We start from the raw sequence: 16,881 nt of genomic DNA on the forward strand, positions 1-16,881 counted from the left end.
CACCACATGTACAACAACACAACGTGGCACGGTTAGTACAGGACGCGGGATCCAGCAAAAACTGAAACCGGTTTAACCACATTTTTCAAGAGTCTCCTTTGAGAAGGAAGTATAGCGTTGAATAGTTTGGGATTGCAACATCTGTGGTATTTTCCCTGCCTTCTTCAATGGACAGACAATATAAGAAGCACTCTGCACGCAGTTCCAAACAAGAACATCGACAGCACAGATAAACATACAGTCACTGGGTGCAGAGACGAACAGGCAAGGCCAGACACAAGGAGGCAGAAGCCAACACTGATCCAGAAAATGGGACCAACCTCATTGTTTGCAGCTCTGTTCGTCCTCTTCCTGGGTAAGATTTTTTTTGTAACAAATGTAGCCCTATTGATTGTTTTCGCAATTTTGAAAATCCAAGGCCTGCTGGAGCCAAGCATAGAGACAGAAATTTCGGGAAACGTGATCCAATTATTTAACAGTAGGTATATTTTGAAAATATTTGGAATGAGTGTTCACTTTGATTTCCTACAAAGGCCAAAATCTCTACATTATTATTATGCCACCTAAATAGCCCAGAACTTTGGCCTGGGAGATTATAAGCTGTAGAGTCAGCCCAGAATCAGAAGATACATTTACGAGCTGCCTGGAAGGCCTGTTGGTGCCTGTTGAAATCCTTTCAAAAGGAAAAGCAGGCAATCAGCCTGACTGCTAGGGTAATACCTTTCTTATTATCCTGCAAGCACCCGGGCACGCGTTCTGCATGTTGTGATCCTATGAGGTGGCTCCTGCAGCTAGCTCTCCATGACTTTCGCCTTGAAGCTTCCAAGGCAAGGAGCCTGTGTTGCATTTCATAACGAGATTTTTGAAGGATTTCTGAGTCCCTGTCCAGGGGAAGGTTGCATTTGACTAGGAATATGGCAAAGGTGGCCAAAAAGGCTGTGTATATGGTTGTGACCAACATAAATGATCTTTTGCACCGACCAGACCAGATACCTTGAGGGACAGCAGACTTTCCTATGCTCATTCAATTTGGACTGATCACAGCAAACATATGTCTTAGGGCGACTCGGGCCTTTATTTAGAGTTTGGCACATGGGATACTCAGACAAAACGTGACAGATACCCCATCCACCGTATTGCAAGTGCCATAGGATAAACTGCTCTTGTAATATGGCCATATAACACCAGGACCAGTGCCTGTCAATCGAACTTTGACGATGCCCCCTGGGCAGATACCATAACTGTTTGTACTTACCTCGGAGCCCGAGCAACCTTGGCCGATGCTCGGTGGAGCTGTCCTATGCAGCTATAGAGGAGTTTTGGCTCTGGTTAACCTCCTCGGCCGACACCTACCTAGCCGGACATTTGACATTGTTTTCCTTGTCGCCCCGTTGTTTCCTTCCCTCCCCCGCATCTTATGTTTTTGTTTTCTCCTATATCCTTACTTGAAACCTATAATTGATGTAACTATGTAATCTGTAACACTCTGATCCTCATGTAAAGCGCTCGGATACCTCCGGGTCTAGCCAGCGCTATATAAAACTACGCAAATAAATAAATAAAATAATATGGCAGACGGTACATCTAACACATTTGTGACGAAGTATCCCATCTGCCTAACTCTAAGCCTTCTGTCTAAAGGAGGCCAATGAGTTTCCATGGTGGCCTATACGCTGCTGTCTGTGAATTTGGTTTTCTCATCAGTGCTTTCATGGCATGTTTGTGATGTCCTAATTTTACACAGTCATTAGTGTATGGCCTAGTTAGGTTTGTACGGCAATTGTATAATATAAATAATTTAGTTTTTTTTGTTGACTTTTTAGACTTTTTAGAGCTTGAAGGATTCTATATTTATTTATAAGGTTAGTTTGCTGCCTAGTGTTGGGTTGTTGTGGTGATACAGACTTTTCTATAAATTATAGAGTTTCTCTTTGTATTTTGATTTAGTTGCAGCATTTTATGGCAATTTTAAGCTGTGAAGGCGTAAATTAAAGGCACCATTAACCCTCAGTGAATATGTAGAACAGTGATATGTTATCCACAACTTTCAAACATGTTATTTCACGCAACCAGACTCCACGTGTTCATATTAGGACTTAACACATGAAGATTGGATTTCTTATTGAAAATGTGTTTTTGAAAACCACTAAGAATGAAAAATAGAGAAAAAAGATCAGTTAATCCCCATTTTTCTGTCAAGCGACAACATCCGAGCATTGATTTAACAAAACCTAAAAGGGGCGCATTAATAAAAAAAGAACTGCAGTATAATATAATATCATATCATATCGCATCATTTCATAGCAGTTATATCATATTATATATCATATCATATATCATAAGGTATAAGCATATCATATATATAATTTATGATGTACCATATCATATATCATATAGAATATCATATAGTATAGCATACAAATTGAAAATGTAAAGGCTATAGAAAGGCAGAAGAGCACAGTAGTGAGACCTATAGCAGGTTTAACTGACAATCTAAACAGAGGCACCCTTCGCGACCGTGACGTCAGACATCGGATTGTGATTCTTTTTTCATTTAAAGAAGCGGCGGCTAAGGCCCATTTTAATGACCAGGCGTACGTTTCCAAATGGATCCTTTTAGGTTTAAGCAGAAATCCTGTTCTCAAGAACCATAAAAGAGAGAGAGCGAGCCTGCCAGGAGCGACCATGGATTTTGGTGGTCCATAATCGTCCTGGCAGCGCTGTCAAAAATATTGTAGGCCATGTTGAATGAGCTGGCAATGGTGTGCACTCCGTTTTTTTTGCTATAAATGTCGGGAAGAGCTGTCGGTTGCTTTGATCCTGATAGCTGAAAAAGGCTATACACACTTTATATTTCCCGCGCTGGATAGATGCCAAAGCATGCTGTAACTGGAGAGCAGAACTCAGTGCACGCCGCATCTTCCTTGAAATCAGCAAGTAAGGAGATACGCACTTACGTAACACGTGGGCCTGCAGCACCGAGCGCGTGACAGCATCTCGATTCCCTGAGTTGTGTCCTAGATTACTTAATTCTTCCGGGATGATTCGCCCTCACTCCTCCTCGGCAGGTACATTCCATCTACTTCCGGTCCTGACTCACTCCACTCTTCCCTCTCACCAGACGCCTGCACGTTCATGGTTCACTCTTGTCAGTGTCATGTGTAGATCCTGTGCACGTGCCTTACCTTTGGTCCAGATTCATTAGTAAGCACTTCCTGTGTTTTGGAAAGCTGCCGCTCATTATTAAGTAGCTGGTTACAGGTGCCCTGGCAATGCCCAGTAACAAGCACAGAACACAAACTATATCTTGTTACTTTTTATAATATTCTGAAGGTAATTCCGGAAAGATTTGACTCAACAGTTCTACTTTTTGTATCCTTCCTTTAATGTTTGCGAACCAGAAAGAAGCAATAATCCCCACAAGTTTTTAGCAGGTTTGGACTAGATTATAGGGCAATCTGGTAGGACTGGTCTGTCAGATTAGTGTGTGGGCCAGTTTTTAGGTGTTTGTGGGCCTTATTTATGGTTTATTGGACCACTTCTTACTGCTGATTGTATTCCTTTAACGACAAACATTGCCTGCAGCAAGCACACATCCATGCAGTCTTCCGTACCTGCAAAACACCTATATATAGCTTATCTTCCCAAATTCAAAACGGCCCCAGTTTGAAAATGTGGGTCACTGTTTAGCCATCTGATTCACTAACGGGTGACAATTCTAATTGGGTGCCTGGGCCTATTTTCTGACCCAGTACGACCCGGTGCACCAGGTATTGAGGAGACGTTTGTTTTCGGTGATATTAAGTTCCGGAACTCTGAGGGACAAGAGTTGATGCCCTATAGTCCCCTGTGTAGTGAGGAGTAATCGGTATGTCTGCACTGGTTCTCACAAGTAAACCTGTATTTCCAGACATTTCATCATGGAAACAGTCCTCAATGTATGTAATGATCGGGGTGGGGGGGGGGGCTGTCCTCATTTAAAAAAAACACCAGATATACCAGGCGCAGTAACACCTCTCCATTTGTGTCTGTGGTGTTTTATTTTCTTTTACAAAGTGGGATTACTGGGCCATTGTTGAAGGACAAAGGTGACATGTGAGTTGGAGACCTATTACCAGTGCGGGGCACCAAACATGGTGGTTCAGACACAGGACTGTTCTCTTGAAATGTGGATGTATCTTTAGTTGGTCTACGCGCATGTGATAAAGTGGATCCTACTGCCCACCTTTAACTGCTTCTCTTGTCATTATTCTGCAGGCAACAGCCATGCGAACTCGCTCCGCTCATCGCCCAGCACCATGATCCCTGACATCATGACCTTTGACTCCAGTCTCAACAACGTGAACCGTAACAACGGTAAGTGCTGCTGCCCACCTATAATAAACAGAGAGCAGTTCAACATAGGCAAAGAAGGTGGTAAGCGTTTACCTTTTGTGCTTCTTGTACATGAAGGCCAGGAGCAATCAGGATAGATCTGAAAGTTCCCTCAACACAAGACAAAGGGCCCGATTTAGACTATGGAGTTTGTATTGCACTCATTTTTGGCAACAGAGTAAAATACTCTATCGCCCTGACAGAGTAACTATCCTACCAATTTAGAGTTAAGCCTTGACGGAAACTGCCGTCACAGCGGTTCCTGTAAATGAGGTAAAAATTTGACAGACTCTGACATCTATCCAATCTTTAAGAACTTTGATTTGGTCAATGGTTGCTACCATCCATTCTAATTGTGATCAAATTAGCTCCCAGCCTAATGCATCTAGTGCTGTGTTAAATATGGCAATGGCAGATCAAAATATATGTATCTAAAATAAAGCCTGAGCAAGGCATGCCGCGGTCATGCAGATATGTTTCAACCCAGCGTAGCATGATTCTCATCAAGACCGGTTTCTCCTACTTATCATACGCACAATCACATCTCTGATCTGTAAAACTCTCTGCTGCAAACATTAATAGGTCCAATATATGGTCACATCATTTTTTAGATGGTTACACACTGTGCCTTTGATTTTACATTATGGCTTTGGTCTTGTTGTAAAGTAGTTCCTTGCTACAAACAGCACATTTGTCAGCAGCAGCTTCTCAATTCCTGGGAGAGGCTTTACACAAGAGGCTCACAGCTCCATTAACTGCTCTCGCCACCAAAGTCCTACTGTAGGCAGCACTACTTGACCCTCTGTCGAGCTCTTGACACAGTGCACGCCAGCCACGTTGTCTTTGCCAGTGCTTGTTAGTTCTTAGGCCTTTTCCCCGTTTTAGCACTGTCATTTGAACATCACTCAGTGTGTGGGAACATAAGATTTCCCCAGGCTCTAGGCCTTGCAGTGTTCCTACTCAGCTAAACTGACTATCAAACAGCAAATGATTTTAAACTACCATAATATAACAGCCTACTGCACAGGAGAGGCTAGCACCTACTCAAAATACCTACTCTTAACATAAAAAGGACATACATTTTCGTCTTTCTCTCATGGCCACGATATTCCTGCTTCCTACAGTTCACTATCCCCATCACAGCATTCCCTAACATATGAGGGACTATTAAACTTCTCTTGCCATTGGTCAGCATGTCCACCAATGCTTAATTTGTTAAAAATAGATCAGGGGTCCTCATTTTTTCTTAAGAGCACGCCAAAGCTCGCTATCATTTACTCCACCTCTTGCCTCTTTCTTTCATCAACCTAGACTTGCTATCTCTTTATTTCACTCTTAATTACTCCCTTCGTCAACGTTTTATTATATTTTGCTTCCTCCTTCTTTCTGCTTTTCTCTTTCCAGCTCTGGCTCAAAGTTTGCTGATGAAAAAATAAGTCTTGTTACTCAAAAAATGAGTGCTAGTGGCCACCACCTATGTCTTCCAGCCCAAATTAAAGAACAGATCACCGCACACACTCAAATGAGTACAAAATGCTGTTATAGTAATAAGAAAGTAAACGTTTGGCTCATTAGTGGGCTGAAGAGACATTTTTTGTATGTGTCTGTAAATGTCAATTTAGACTCAATAACAAATCTCCTTTTTCCTTCGAGTAGTCTGCGGCAGATCCAGAGGTCAGAGCCGGATCGTTGGAGGACAAGATGCCCGCAGCGGCGAGTGGCCCTGGCAAGTCAGCATCCGCATGTTGGACCGTGATATTTGTGGAGGTGTCCTCATAGCGGATAAATGGGTGCTGTCCGCTGCTCACTGCCTCAGACGGTAAGTGTCCGTGCTCCCTCTTCATATCCTATCACGTTTGGAATCTCATGAAGGCAAAAAGGGGATTGGTGGTATGGTCAGAAATTGTTGTGCCTAAGTCAACAACAGCTACATATATGAACTTTGCAATGCCCATTAATGTTCCTATAGCTCTGTCTACTGTACTGAAGAGGCACATATGTGAGTAACTTTACTCCAAAGAAAATGCAAGTGTCATGTAAACACGCATGCCATTCACTGCATTTGACAGAATGTTCTCCCCTCAAGCACCATCCATAGAATTCAGGCAGCAGTACAATGCATCAGTCGTGGCAGCCATTGTTCACAATGTTACTTGGCTTCCAGCTGTTTGTGGCCACGGATGTTTCAACACAGAAAATCATGCGCCGGCATTCTTCTGAACGAGTTGAGAGCATGGGTGGACGTGAACAACTTGATCCCAATGACTCAAACAGGCTTCACTGCTAAATCCGGGACCATGACCAACTTATTAACATTGGCCATAATCGTCGACAAAGTTAGTGCCACATCCAAGGCGGTTTTTTGTTGTTTCGTTGATTTTAAAGCTGCCTTCGACCGAGTCCGTAGGGCAGCATTATGGGAAAAGTTAAAAAAATGGGGAATCCCACAAAAACTCCTGGAGGCAATTATTCAGTTACACTCAGATACATGGGTTCAGGTGAAGCTGGGGTCCGGCACACATCTCTCCCGGAAAATCATGACAACCAGGGGTGTCAAGCAGGGTTGTGTGTTGGCCCCGCTTCTCTTTAATCTGTTTATAGCTGATTTGCCGACAGCCTTAGAAGAAACCAACAGTCACCCACCAAAGATGGGTGGAGTTCCCATAAGCAACTTGCTCTACGCTGACGATCTAGTGCTTTTTAGTCTCACACGAGTGGGGTTACAAAGGCTCTTAGCTAAATTATACAACTACACCACTGTAAACCAACTAGAGGTTAACCTAAAGAAAACACAAATGGTTACCTTTGGTAAAAAAAGAAAAGGAGGGGAAGGATGGACGTACAATAACATGAGTATTGCTGTAGGAAGCTCATATAAATACCTAGGGGTTAACCTTGACTCAAGGGGCAACCTTGTTAAACAACGTAAGGAGATATCAGTTAAAGCTGTGACTCTACAGGTGACCCTCTCAAAGCTCTCAAAAAAGCTGGCCGGCCCAAGCCTAACACCTTTACTTGAGGTAATGAGAGCAAAAATTGGCCCGACACTGGCATACGGCATTGAAACTTTTAAGGGTAAACTAAACAAGATTTTAAACCAACATGTCACCAAAATCTATAAAAAGGTCCTCCGCTTGCCCAAAAGTGCCTCAGCTGCTCAGATTAGGCTAGAACTTGGCTTATTAAACTACGAAGTCTCTAGCACTGGCACGTTTTTAAACTTTTGCCATAAACTGAGACAAGCAGACGTAGGCACACTGGAGTCACTAGTCTGGCTAGATATCATCGAGAAAAACCCAGGGGGCTCGTATGGTCGCCTTTTTAAAGATTCCATTCTAGAACTCTCTGCGGGCGACCTATGGGACCTCAACCCCAGCGTGTCAGTATTTAAAAGTACTGTCAAGAAATGTGTTAGAATGAGTTCTCTCATTACTGATAAAAATCTCCTTGCCAAACGTAGACACGCCTGGGCTATTATGAACTCGTACGGGCGTATAGCTCCCGCATCCTATCTGTCATGTACGTATTCTCTGCACCTAAAACTTAGTTTTATGGCCATCAGACTCGGTGACTGGCAATTTCTAAAAGATCTGCCAGGCTGGTGCCGTATGTCTGATGTACTATGGTGCAGAGGGTGCGGAAGAACGGTTGAAACAATGGAGCATGTGATCTGTCTCTGCCCAGCATTTACGTCACTGCGCAGACTCAAATTGAAAGCGGAGTGGAACAGGCTGGGAATTCGGTCTTGCAGACAAGCAATTATCGCGGCCCTAAGCCCAGAAAACACAGCTTTAAATATAGGCCTCACAACCTACATTCGCCTTGTATATCGCCTCCTGTCGACAACAACTTAAATCAAATTGCAAGATTTTTAAACTGTTAAAAACTCTTTTTATCTTTGCATTTTCTTACAACCTGTTGCTATTGAACTGTTGCTGCTATTTTTATTCGTATTTATTTTTAATATTTGTAACTACTTGCTAACAGTTGTTTGGTTCACAAGCCCATTATTGCCAATTACTGGTACAACAACTTTCTTCCCTATTAAAGTTAGTTTAATACTATTTGGATTGCATACAAAGGGGAGTTGTATAATGTCTCTGACTTGTACTTACCAGTCGCTGCTCATGTGTTGCTAGTTTTTAAGTTTCTCTCTTTTTATATTGTGCATCGTTGTTGGTGTCTCTTTTAAGGATGTTATTTTTATATCCAAATAAAGATTTGTTGTTAACACAGAAAATCATGCCTTAACATTTGCCTTTTGCAGGTCCCATTTGAAAACAACTCCCAGCAAGTTATGTACTGAGATTTAATTGTGCTGCACCAATTTAACATTGTCTGCATTGATTTTGCGGTGGAAAGTGCATTCAACAGCAATGCATTGTGATTTCAATATGGTGTGAGAGTATTTTTTTAAAGGGGCAATACAGCATAGAGAAATAAATCGCTTTTCCCAATCCTACATTTCTAGAGAAAAAAATCGCTTTTCCCAAGCCTACATTTCTAACAATCAGCAATGATAAGCATTCGTGAATGTTCCTTTGCTTGAGGAGGTCCGCTTTGATTTTGAGGACTATTGTGACATCGTTCACAGAATGGTCCCTTTAATGTAGGAGATAGCGTGCAGCATCATTGCCACAATTCAGGCCACCAGTATTTAAGGTCCTCCCCTTTCTAAGGTTTCTGCTCTAAATGTTCTTGTTACACGTTCTTTATGGTCTAATTTCCCATTCAAATATCATGCCATGAAATGTTTTGAATGGAAAACATAATAAATCTATTTATAGACCATGATAAGCCTTAAATCTATGAATGGGAAATATTTGGCGTCAGTAAACCCCTAGGATCCAGAAGCAAACACCTTCGGTCCAGTTAGTGGTACAGCACAGCATATCGGCAGACGCACATTTTTGTGAGAAGCTGCTATAAATGTTCTTATTCACACGACCTCAGAGGCATGCGAGGGTCCTCGACTCTGGGACACTCCAAAGGGGCCAGCCACCCTGCTCCATGGGCCTGCAAGGGCCTACTTTACACCCTTGCGAAACACCTTGTGAGACACTTGTGTGGGTGGGAGAAAGCATTGCAGCTTAGCTTCCTTCCCTCACTATGTTGGATTAGGTTATGAATTTCAGTGAAACTATGTGACCCATAATAGTAATTACTCATCTGCAGCACTCTGTCCGGGTCTACACACCACAAAGGGAAGGGGTTGCAGGGTGAGGACGCAGAGTTTATGCATCACAATGTTAGATAGGAAGGAGGTTCAGGAGAAAAGAAAAGCAACAAAAAAAACCTTTTTTCAGGGCAACAGTCGAAATAAACACAATAGTTTCCCAGCATTATTGATGAAGCCAAAAAATACAAATGTGGTTAGAGTGTTTAACATATCTGTTGTTCTCTTTCAGGGCGCGTCCCGAACATATCTCGGTGGTCCTCGGGACCTTGCAGCTATCCGACAGCAATCCCCACGCTGTGATCTCGAAGGTGAAGACCATCAGACAGCACCCCAACTACGATTTCCAGAGTAGATCCCCTGGAGACCTTGCTCTCGTGGAGCTGCAGACCCCTGTGAACTTCACCGACTACATCATGCCAGTTTGCCTCCCTGACTCATCGGTCCACTTCCCCACTGGGATGTTCTGCTGGGTCACCGGCTGGGGGTACATCTCTTCTCAAGGTAAGGGGATCTGGCCATGGAAGACCCTCCAGAGCATGCACCATTGTTATCTCCTGTATTTTAGCAGAACCCTACTTTGCAGCTTCTCATGGCAAGTAAGGGAGGTGTATGACATTACCACGCCTTACTTCACCACGCACATCTTTACATCGCCGATTTTACAACGCATACCACTACCACGCATTTACATTCACTCACATTAGAAACACCTTCCCCACGCATTCCACTACCATGCATACTTTTACCATGCTTGCTGTTTCTGAATAATCCTGTCACAGTATTACCCTGCCACCTAATGTTAAAAAAATTACACATTAATTGCCTTTGTTGTTTACAGGTTTGGTGCTCTCTGAACATTTTATAATGTTTGGGTGGGATGGGTGACCTCCCAAACCCCCTTTTTAAATTACCCTCAAATGGGTGGTTTTGTGGGTGGTTTTGTCTTGTGTCGTAAAGACTTGCATGCCAACAGTTTTTACGATGTAAAAAAATAGTGTAAAATATAAGACCAAGTAAAAACTTTGTGGTGAATGCTGTTTACCGCAAGGGGTAGGTTAGCAGTATCGTAAAGAAATGTATGTCATGGCACCAAAAACTATGACATATAGGAGCCAGCGGCGGTCCCTCCTGAATAAAATCTTAACTGGTGCACACTTGGTTGTGTGATATAGTTGTCAGGCATGAAACCAGGAGATGTCGGGCATATTTACAAGCCTCTAACACCATCGGAGAGTCACTTTTTCTAACGCTCTGGTGGTGCTGCACTCTACCTTGTGTTTACAAGGTGGCATTAGGCCACTTAACGTAGCTTTTAAATATGCTCCATACTGCAGCAGTCCACTGCAGCTAAGGGCGTGCAGTGGTGGTTGCTGTGGGTGCTCGGAGAAATTATTAATTTCATATTTTGCTCATAGAAAGAGCAAATTGCCTTTAAAGATTGTTTATCTGCAGGATGGTGTCCCTTCCTGCACATAAACAATAGCCCCTGCAGCGCAGGTAGCCTTGAAACATGGCGCAAGGGGGCCTGCACTGGCACTAGGCAGCATTTATAGCTCCAGCGCTAGAGGAAGTTCAGGGGTGTGCTGATTTTTGTAAATACAACACATCCCTTCGTTTTGAAAATGTCGAAGCGCGGCTTTGCCAAATTTGGCATTACACCACGCACCACCATTTTCTTGTAAATATGCCCCATGGTTTCTTATGCCTGTTTCCTCAACTCACCAAATTGTGTGATCCTGTAAAAATCTGGTAATCCACTTAAGGACAATTTTCCTCAACTGCCAGAATTATTGCTCAGAAACTGGTTACTCCTTAATATTAGGCATAGTAAAAAAAATCTGTATGTAAATAAATGCACACCATATAAATTACTTAATTTCACGTGTGATCACAGTAGTCATCGTACATTAAGATTTTTATTTGACATTTGAACCAAAACTGCTGCCATTCCCGAAATTTACCGTCACTTTTTAAAACTGAACAGCCCTCAAAACTTCCTCCAAATTTGATTGCATAGTGTTCTGTGGGCTAACGGTGTATGTCAGTAATGTCAATTAAAATATGGAGCATACATTTCAAATTCGACGTAGATTCTATTAGTTGGGACAAAAATAGCATAATTTTCAAGTTTCTCCAGACAAAAAGGGGGGATTCTGGGGAAAACCTGGCAGCAGCAAAGATGAAACAAAATAGCAGCATTTTGATAAACGTTTCTCTTCTCTCTAATCAAGGCAGAAACACAATAACGTCATGTCAAATTCAGTAAATATGAATTACTAGCATGATTCAGATACCCAAAGCATCATTAAAACAAGGAAATCAACGACTATGCAAAGCAGGGCTGGCAAAGGGGGGAGAATACTAAAGGCAAGCTTGAAAATGTGGACGGTTAGAAGATGGCTGATTAAGAAAAAAGGTGTGGCGTGAAGGGCATTTAGTACAAAAGGAAAGGGGGTTAGTGAGACATGCAAGCTTATAAAAGAGTAGCATTGTTGAGAGAAGCCTAACATTTGCCTATTTTGTACATTGCAGAGGCACTCCCTTCCCCTGGTATCCTGCAGAAGGCCAAGCTGCCCCTCATTGATGCCGAAACATGTGATGAGCTCTACCACATCAAGAATGACTTGTTAAATGAAAACATCAGCCTGGTGAAAGAGGATAAGATATGTGCCGGATATGTGGAAGGGGGTAAAGATGGCTGCAAGGTGAGTTAAATCAATAACTAAGCTTCCTGGTTGAAAAGTGAAAACTCAAATTTACTTGCGTATTGTGTCACTGGTTTTATGGGATTTTTCTTGGATGAATCAGTTGGGAAGCTAGCTAGTGAGTTTCCAAGAACCACTACACTATATATAGCGCCTAGAACAAATGTTTTCAACACTTTTAATGGGGCAAAAGCAATCACCACGAGTCTTTACCCTATTGTTTTCAATTTTTAGCTCCATGGGAGAAGACACTCTAATACACATTAGAATGATGTATCCGATCAGCTTTACTGGCCCCATTCTTCTTTACCCTCTTCATTGTGGCAGAAACCATGATTTATGGTTGTTCTACAATATTGACTACAATAATATCGACATTCAACAATGTTTATTTCACAGTATTACTGCCACTACATTATCAATGTAGATATAGAAAGGAACTGTACATGTACATATTTTAACGCCACATTTAAGCACCTTAGTGATAAAACTTCAGATTATATGATAGGATATTTAAAATCTGTCACCTGCCTCTGAATTGAAGATGTATAGGTAGATATGTTTGAGAACCTTTTCTTCTCACTTTTGATTTTTATTATCCTCCAATGTTTGTGCTTTAAGGAGTGGGGTGTTTTTGGTTGTTCTACAAAGAGATCTTGCTCTATTAAATGTGAAAACACCAAGAACATGTACTTTTTAAGTAGTGCATAGGTGGGTTTAAGAGTGAGGTTGTGTGAAACTCACTTGTAAACTTGTACATTGGGGGTACTTGGCAGTCCAAAGGTTTTCTATGATTTTCGCATCATATGACCTATTGATCGCTGGTTTAGATGCAACATAGCCTTTATGAAGCATGAATTGTTGAAAAATTGATAGCAGCCCCCCTGACTGGAATTATGTGTCCCACAGGAGGTGTTCTTATGTCTGTGACTACCAGAGCCATCACCACTGAAGGTTTCTTGAAAGTCTATACATAAATACAAATTGCTTGTTGGATGTGGTGTCTGCCCTCCTGACATGAGTAGAGCCCAACTGGCAGGGCATTGTGGCAAGAGGCTTTCCATGACTGTCAGTAATTTGCCTTCTCTGTAGAACAGCTGGTACAGTTGATGTCTGTTGAGTGTCACTTGGCCCTCAGAGTTCCCCAGCAGTAGAACATAGGATTGGGTGACTTTGAATTGAAAACTAAATGACATGAACATTTCTCACATTAATCTCTCAGTGAGTTGAACCGCATTGTTAACATATGTCAGCTTACGCAGGTCATGGTTCAAGTCTCAGCGTGGCCAGCTCTTTTTTACATTAGTCTGTGATTGGTAAACCGAGTATTGTTACAATGAGTAGTAGTCACACCTGATATTTAGAACTGTTAGAAAAAGTGGACAGGCAGTAAGTGCAGCTGTGAAAACACGTTCAAATTATTACAAATTAATTTGGACTTTGCGGAGGCATCCTCCATTTTATGTGCAAAGCTAATAAAGAAATGTAATTGTTGTTGTAAAACTAAGGCTCCCGACCAAAACGTTAACCACTCCCTAAAACACATTGGCACTGTAAAAATGATGATGCCATATAAGCTAAATTCAAAATCCATACTCTGAATCATGGACCTAACAGTCCATCTCATTGTACAGCAGTTATTTTGTCAGTTATGACATCATGGACAACAACAGATTTATCAGCTGAGACTTTCCATGTGTGCCTTGGATGTGAAACGTGTTGATTTGAGTAGTGTCCTTGTGGTTGTAATTACAGAGGGGCTTGGGGCGGGCATATCTGCAAACGTAAAGTTCTGAAGCAGTAGCATGACTTCCTTTATCCTTTTCAGGGGGACTCTGGTGGTCCACTGGTCTGCCAACAGGATGGGACCTGGCTGCTGGCAGGAATCTCGAGCTTCGGGGATGGCTGTGCATTGGCAAACCGCCCAGGCGTATACACCAGGATCCCTGCTTACATCGACTGGATCAAGCAGATGGTGCCGGAGATCAATAGCACCACGCTGAACCTCAAAATCACAGCCACTAGCCTGGTGCATCAGAATTTTGGAAGAGTTGCCAAAGTGAGCTCTGATGCCCACCTCCCCACCGTCAGCCTGACCCTGGTTACCATAGCCAGTATGCTCCTGAGAAAACTTAGTGACATTTAAAATGTCAACTTATCATCCATAACCAACATCAACTCCGCCCAATCCCGCCTGATAAATGAGGCAACCAAGGGGCGATCCTCTTAGTATAAACCGATTGTACATTCACAGGCTATAACACAATGAAGGAACCCTACCACTGTGAATGAAACGAAACAGACATACATGTATGTATGATGGACTCCAGGCCAATGTTACATGAAGAATGTGGTATAAAGTATGGGGCGCTCTTCAGAACGTTCCTCTTACGTGTGTATTGTGTGGGACACTATTTGAAATGTGAAATAGAGTGATATTTATTTATTATTACATTATTTATTCTTATGATTATTTGCACACCGCAGGATCTCAGTGTAGATACTAGATTACCCCAGGAGACTTCAGTAAGAAGATCCAAAAATATGATGACAATATGGAGAAAAGGAGCTGCTCCCAAGTATGAAATTACTGTGGGTAGACTCCATAGCAGACAGCTGGCAGAGAGCCAACATGGCCTCTTATGGCTCCTATGGATTAGAGATTCAAATGTGATTCGAAGTGGGTAGAGTACATGTAGAAAAGGACATATGGATTTGCCCAGCTGCCTTCTGGAACTGTAATCGCTAATGGATACATACCTGCATTGGGGACGTCAGTGGTGAGGTGTCAGACCAGGAAATGCTGTCACAGGAAGTGATGCGCATCAAAGAATGTCACAGCTCAAAGGATGTAGAGACACTCAGATCGGAGACATATCCTTGTTATAGGAGTTGGAACCAGAACTCCTACACTCCTTTCTAGATTAGAACTAGTTTCTCTTGCAAATTTACGTTGAATTGAAACACCCTACTTTTTTTGACACGTTGAGTAGAATCTATAGAAATTCTATGAACACCCCATTAAAACAGCCCACTGCTCACTTCTCTTCCAAAACATATTTGCTGTGAAATCTGTGCAAAAATGCAATATAACCTATATTAGTCTGTAATGTCTGGCCTCTGAGTCAGTTCATGTTATTTAAAATATTTATTTTGTACATTTTTCTAGGGTGCTTCTGAGAATGAAATAAACCCATCATGTTATTTACTATATGCTGTTAATAATAAAATACTTTGATGACAATACGCATGTTACAGTACATCTGGCAAAGTGTTTTATTTTTCGGGGGAAGGGATGAGTTAAGATACATTCTGCATGAAGTGTATTAAGAAACATTGATTTCTGGCTGAGATAAAAAATAAAATTATACAAAAACTCTCCGCGGTCCTAAAAACGAGACTGGACAGGACTTGCTCTGTTTTAAGTAGCTGATCTTAATGTATTTAATGGTTAACTGGTTGTGTATATATTATATATAGTAATAAAACGTGAAATCCTAATACTTAAAAATGCTAAATCAAAACATAAATTGAAATATCCGGTTAGAAAAATGAAAATCAAACTTTAAAATATTGAAGGATTTTATTTCCCATCACTCTATTGGAAACATAACAGTCACGCGTAAATTATGCCAAAGGTAGGATTTTAAATTGAACACCACTCTTTTGCACTAAATAATTTTGGTGGCCACACAGAAAAAAATAATTTAAAATGATACTTCAACTAAGAGTGGAATATAGTTAATCAATGGTTCCCTTGAACCAATTTTGCTTCTTTTTAAACATATTTATTGGTACATTGGCGGTGCTGGAAGCAAAAGAAACAAGCAATGGCCTTGGCCTTGGCCTGGCATTGGCGCCTGAACTTGAGCTGGCAGAGAGGGGAAGTATGTATTGCGCAGATGTGCACACTGCAAGAGCAGAACGTTGTCACTCACACTCTTGTAAGCCAATGGCTGACGTGGGCTGACCCTGTGCCCCTTGCTTTATGCTGTGGTGGGTGAAAGCAAAAAATGAATGATACTACAGCAGACCGATGCATTAAGGGCCAGACTTAAAGTCCCTGCATTTAAATAATTTTATTATATACATTGTTTATCAAAAACAAAAGCCATAAAGGCCCTGCATATGACTTTGTATAGTATATGTATTTTGTTTCATCAAAAAGAAAAGCCTTAAAGCCCCTTCATGTAATATTGTATACTTTATAAAAAAACAAAAGGCCTTTGTTGATGCCAGACTAACAGTAATGAAGTTCCATCGGTATTACGTGAGAGGCTCATGTGCTGCCCAAAACCCTTATTTCTACTCCTGCACTGTGTCGGGATCCTTACAGCCCTGTCAATAATGGAAATGATGCAGTAGAGACTGAGAAATCAGGATATGAAGATGGAGGCTATGGGTTTACTGCCTACTGACCTTATCTCATGTCAATATATTGACTTTGGTGTCCAACCTTTTCTTCACCCCCTATTCTTTATCTGTTATTGACTTTCCTGCAATTATTTTGACATCCTCTTTACTTTGACTGCCTTTATTGAGTGACATAATCACTTTCCCAACATTTTTAAGGAAAATTATTTCTGAAAGAATTATACTTTGGTGTTAGGGTTAAGGAAATCA

The 16,881-nt window shown here is 41.7% G+C and overlaps 1 protein-coding gene across 1 annotated transcript; it reads left to right on the plus strand.

Annotated features, from left to right (window-relative positions):
* Window positions 1–240: 240 nt before the first annotated feature.
* LOC144768716 (serine protease 27-like) lies at window positions 241–15,370 on the plus strand. Its single transcript, XM_078652586.1, has 6 exons — window positions 241–355; window positions 4,258–4,356; window positions 6,031–6,193; window positions 9,783–10,054; window positions 12,086–12,258; window positions 14,087–15,370. Exons 1-6 carry the CDS (start codon window positions 310–312, stop codon window positions 14,402–14,404), a joined length of 1,071 nt encoding a protein of 356 aa, XP_078508712.1. The 5' UTR covers window positions 241–309; the 3' UTR covers window positions 14,405–15,370.
* The last annotated feature ends 1,511 nt before the right edge of the window (window positions 15,371–16,881 follow it).

The sequence above is a fragment of the Lissotriton helveticus genome, chromosome 7 (genome assembly GCF_964261635.1).
Source record: "Lissotriton helveticus chromosome 7, aLisHel1.1, whole genome shotgun sequence".
Lineage (NCBI taxonomy): Eukaryota > Metazoa > Chordata > Amphibia > Caudata > Salamandridae > Lissotriton > Lissotriton helveticus.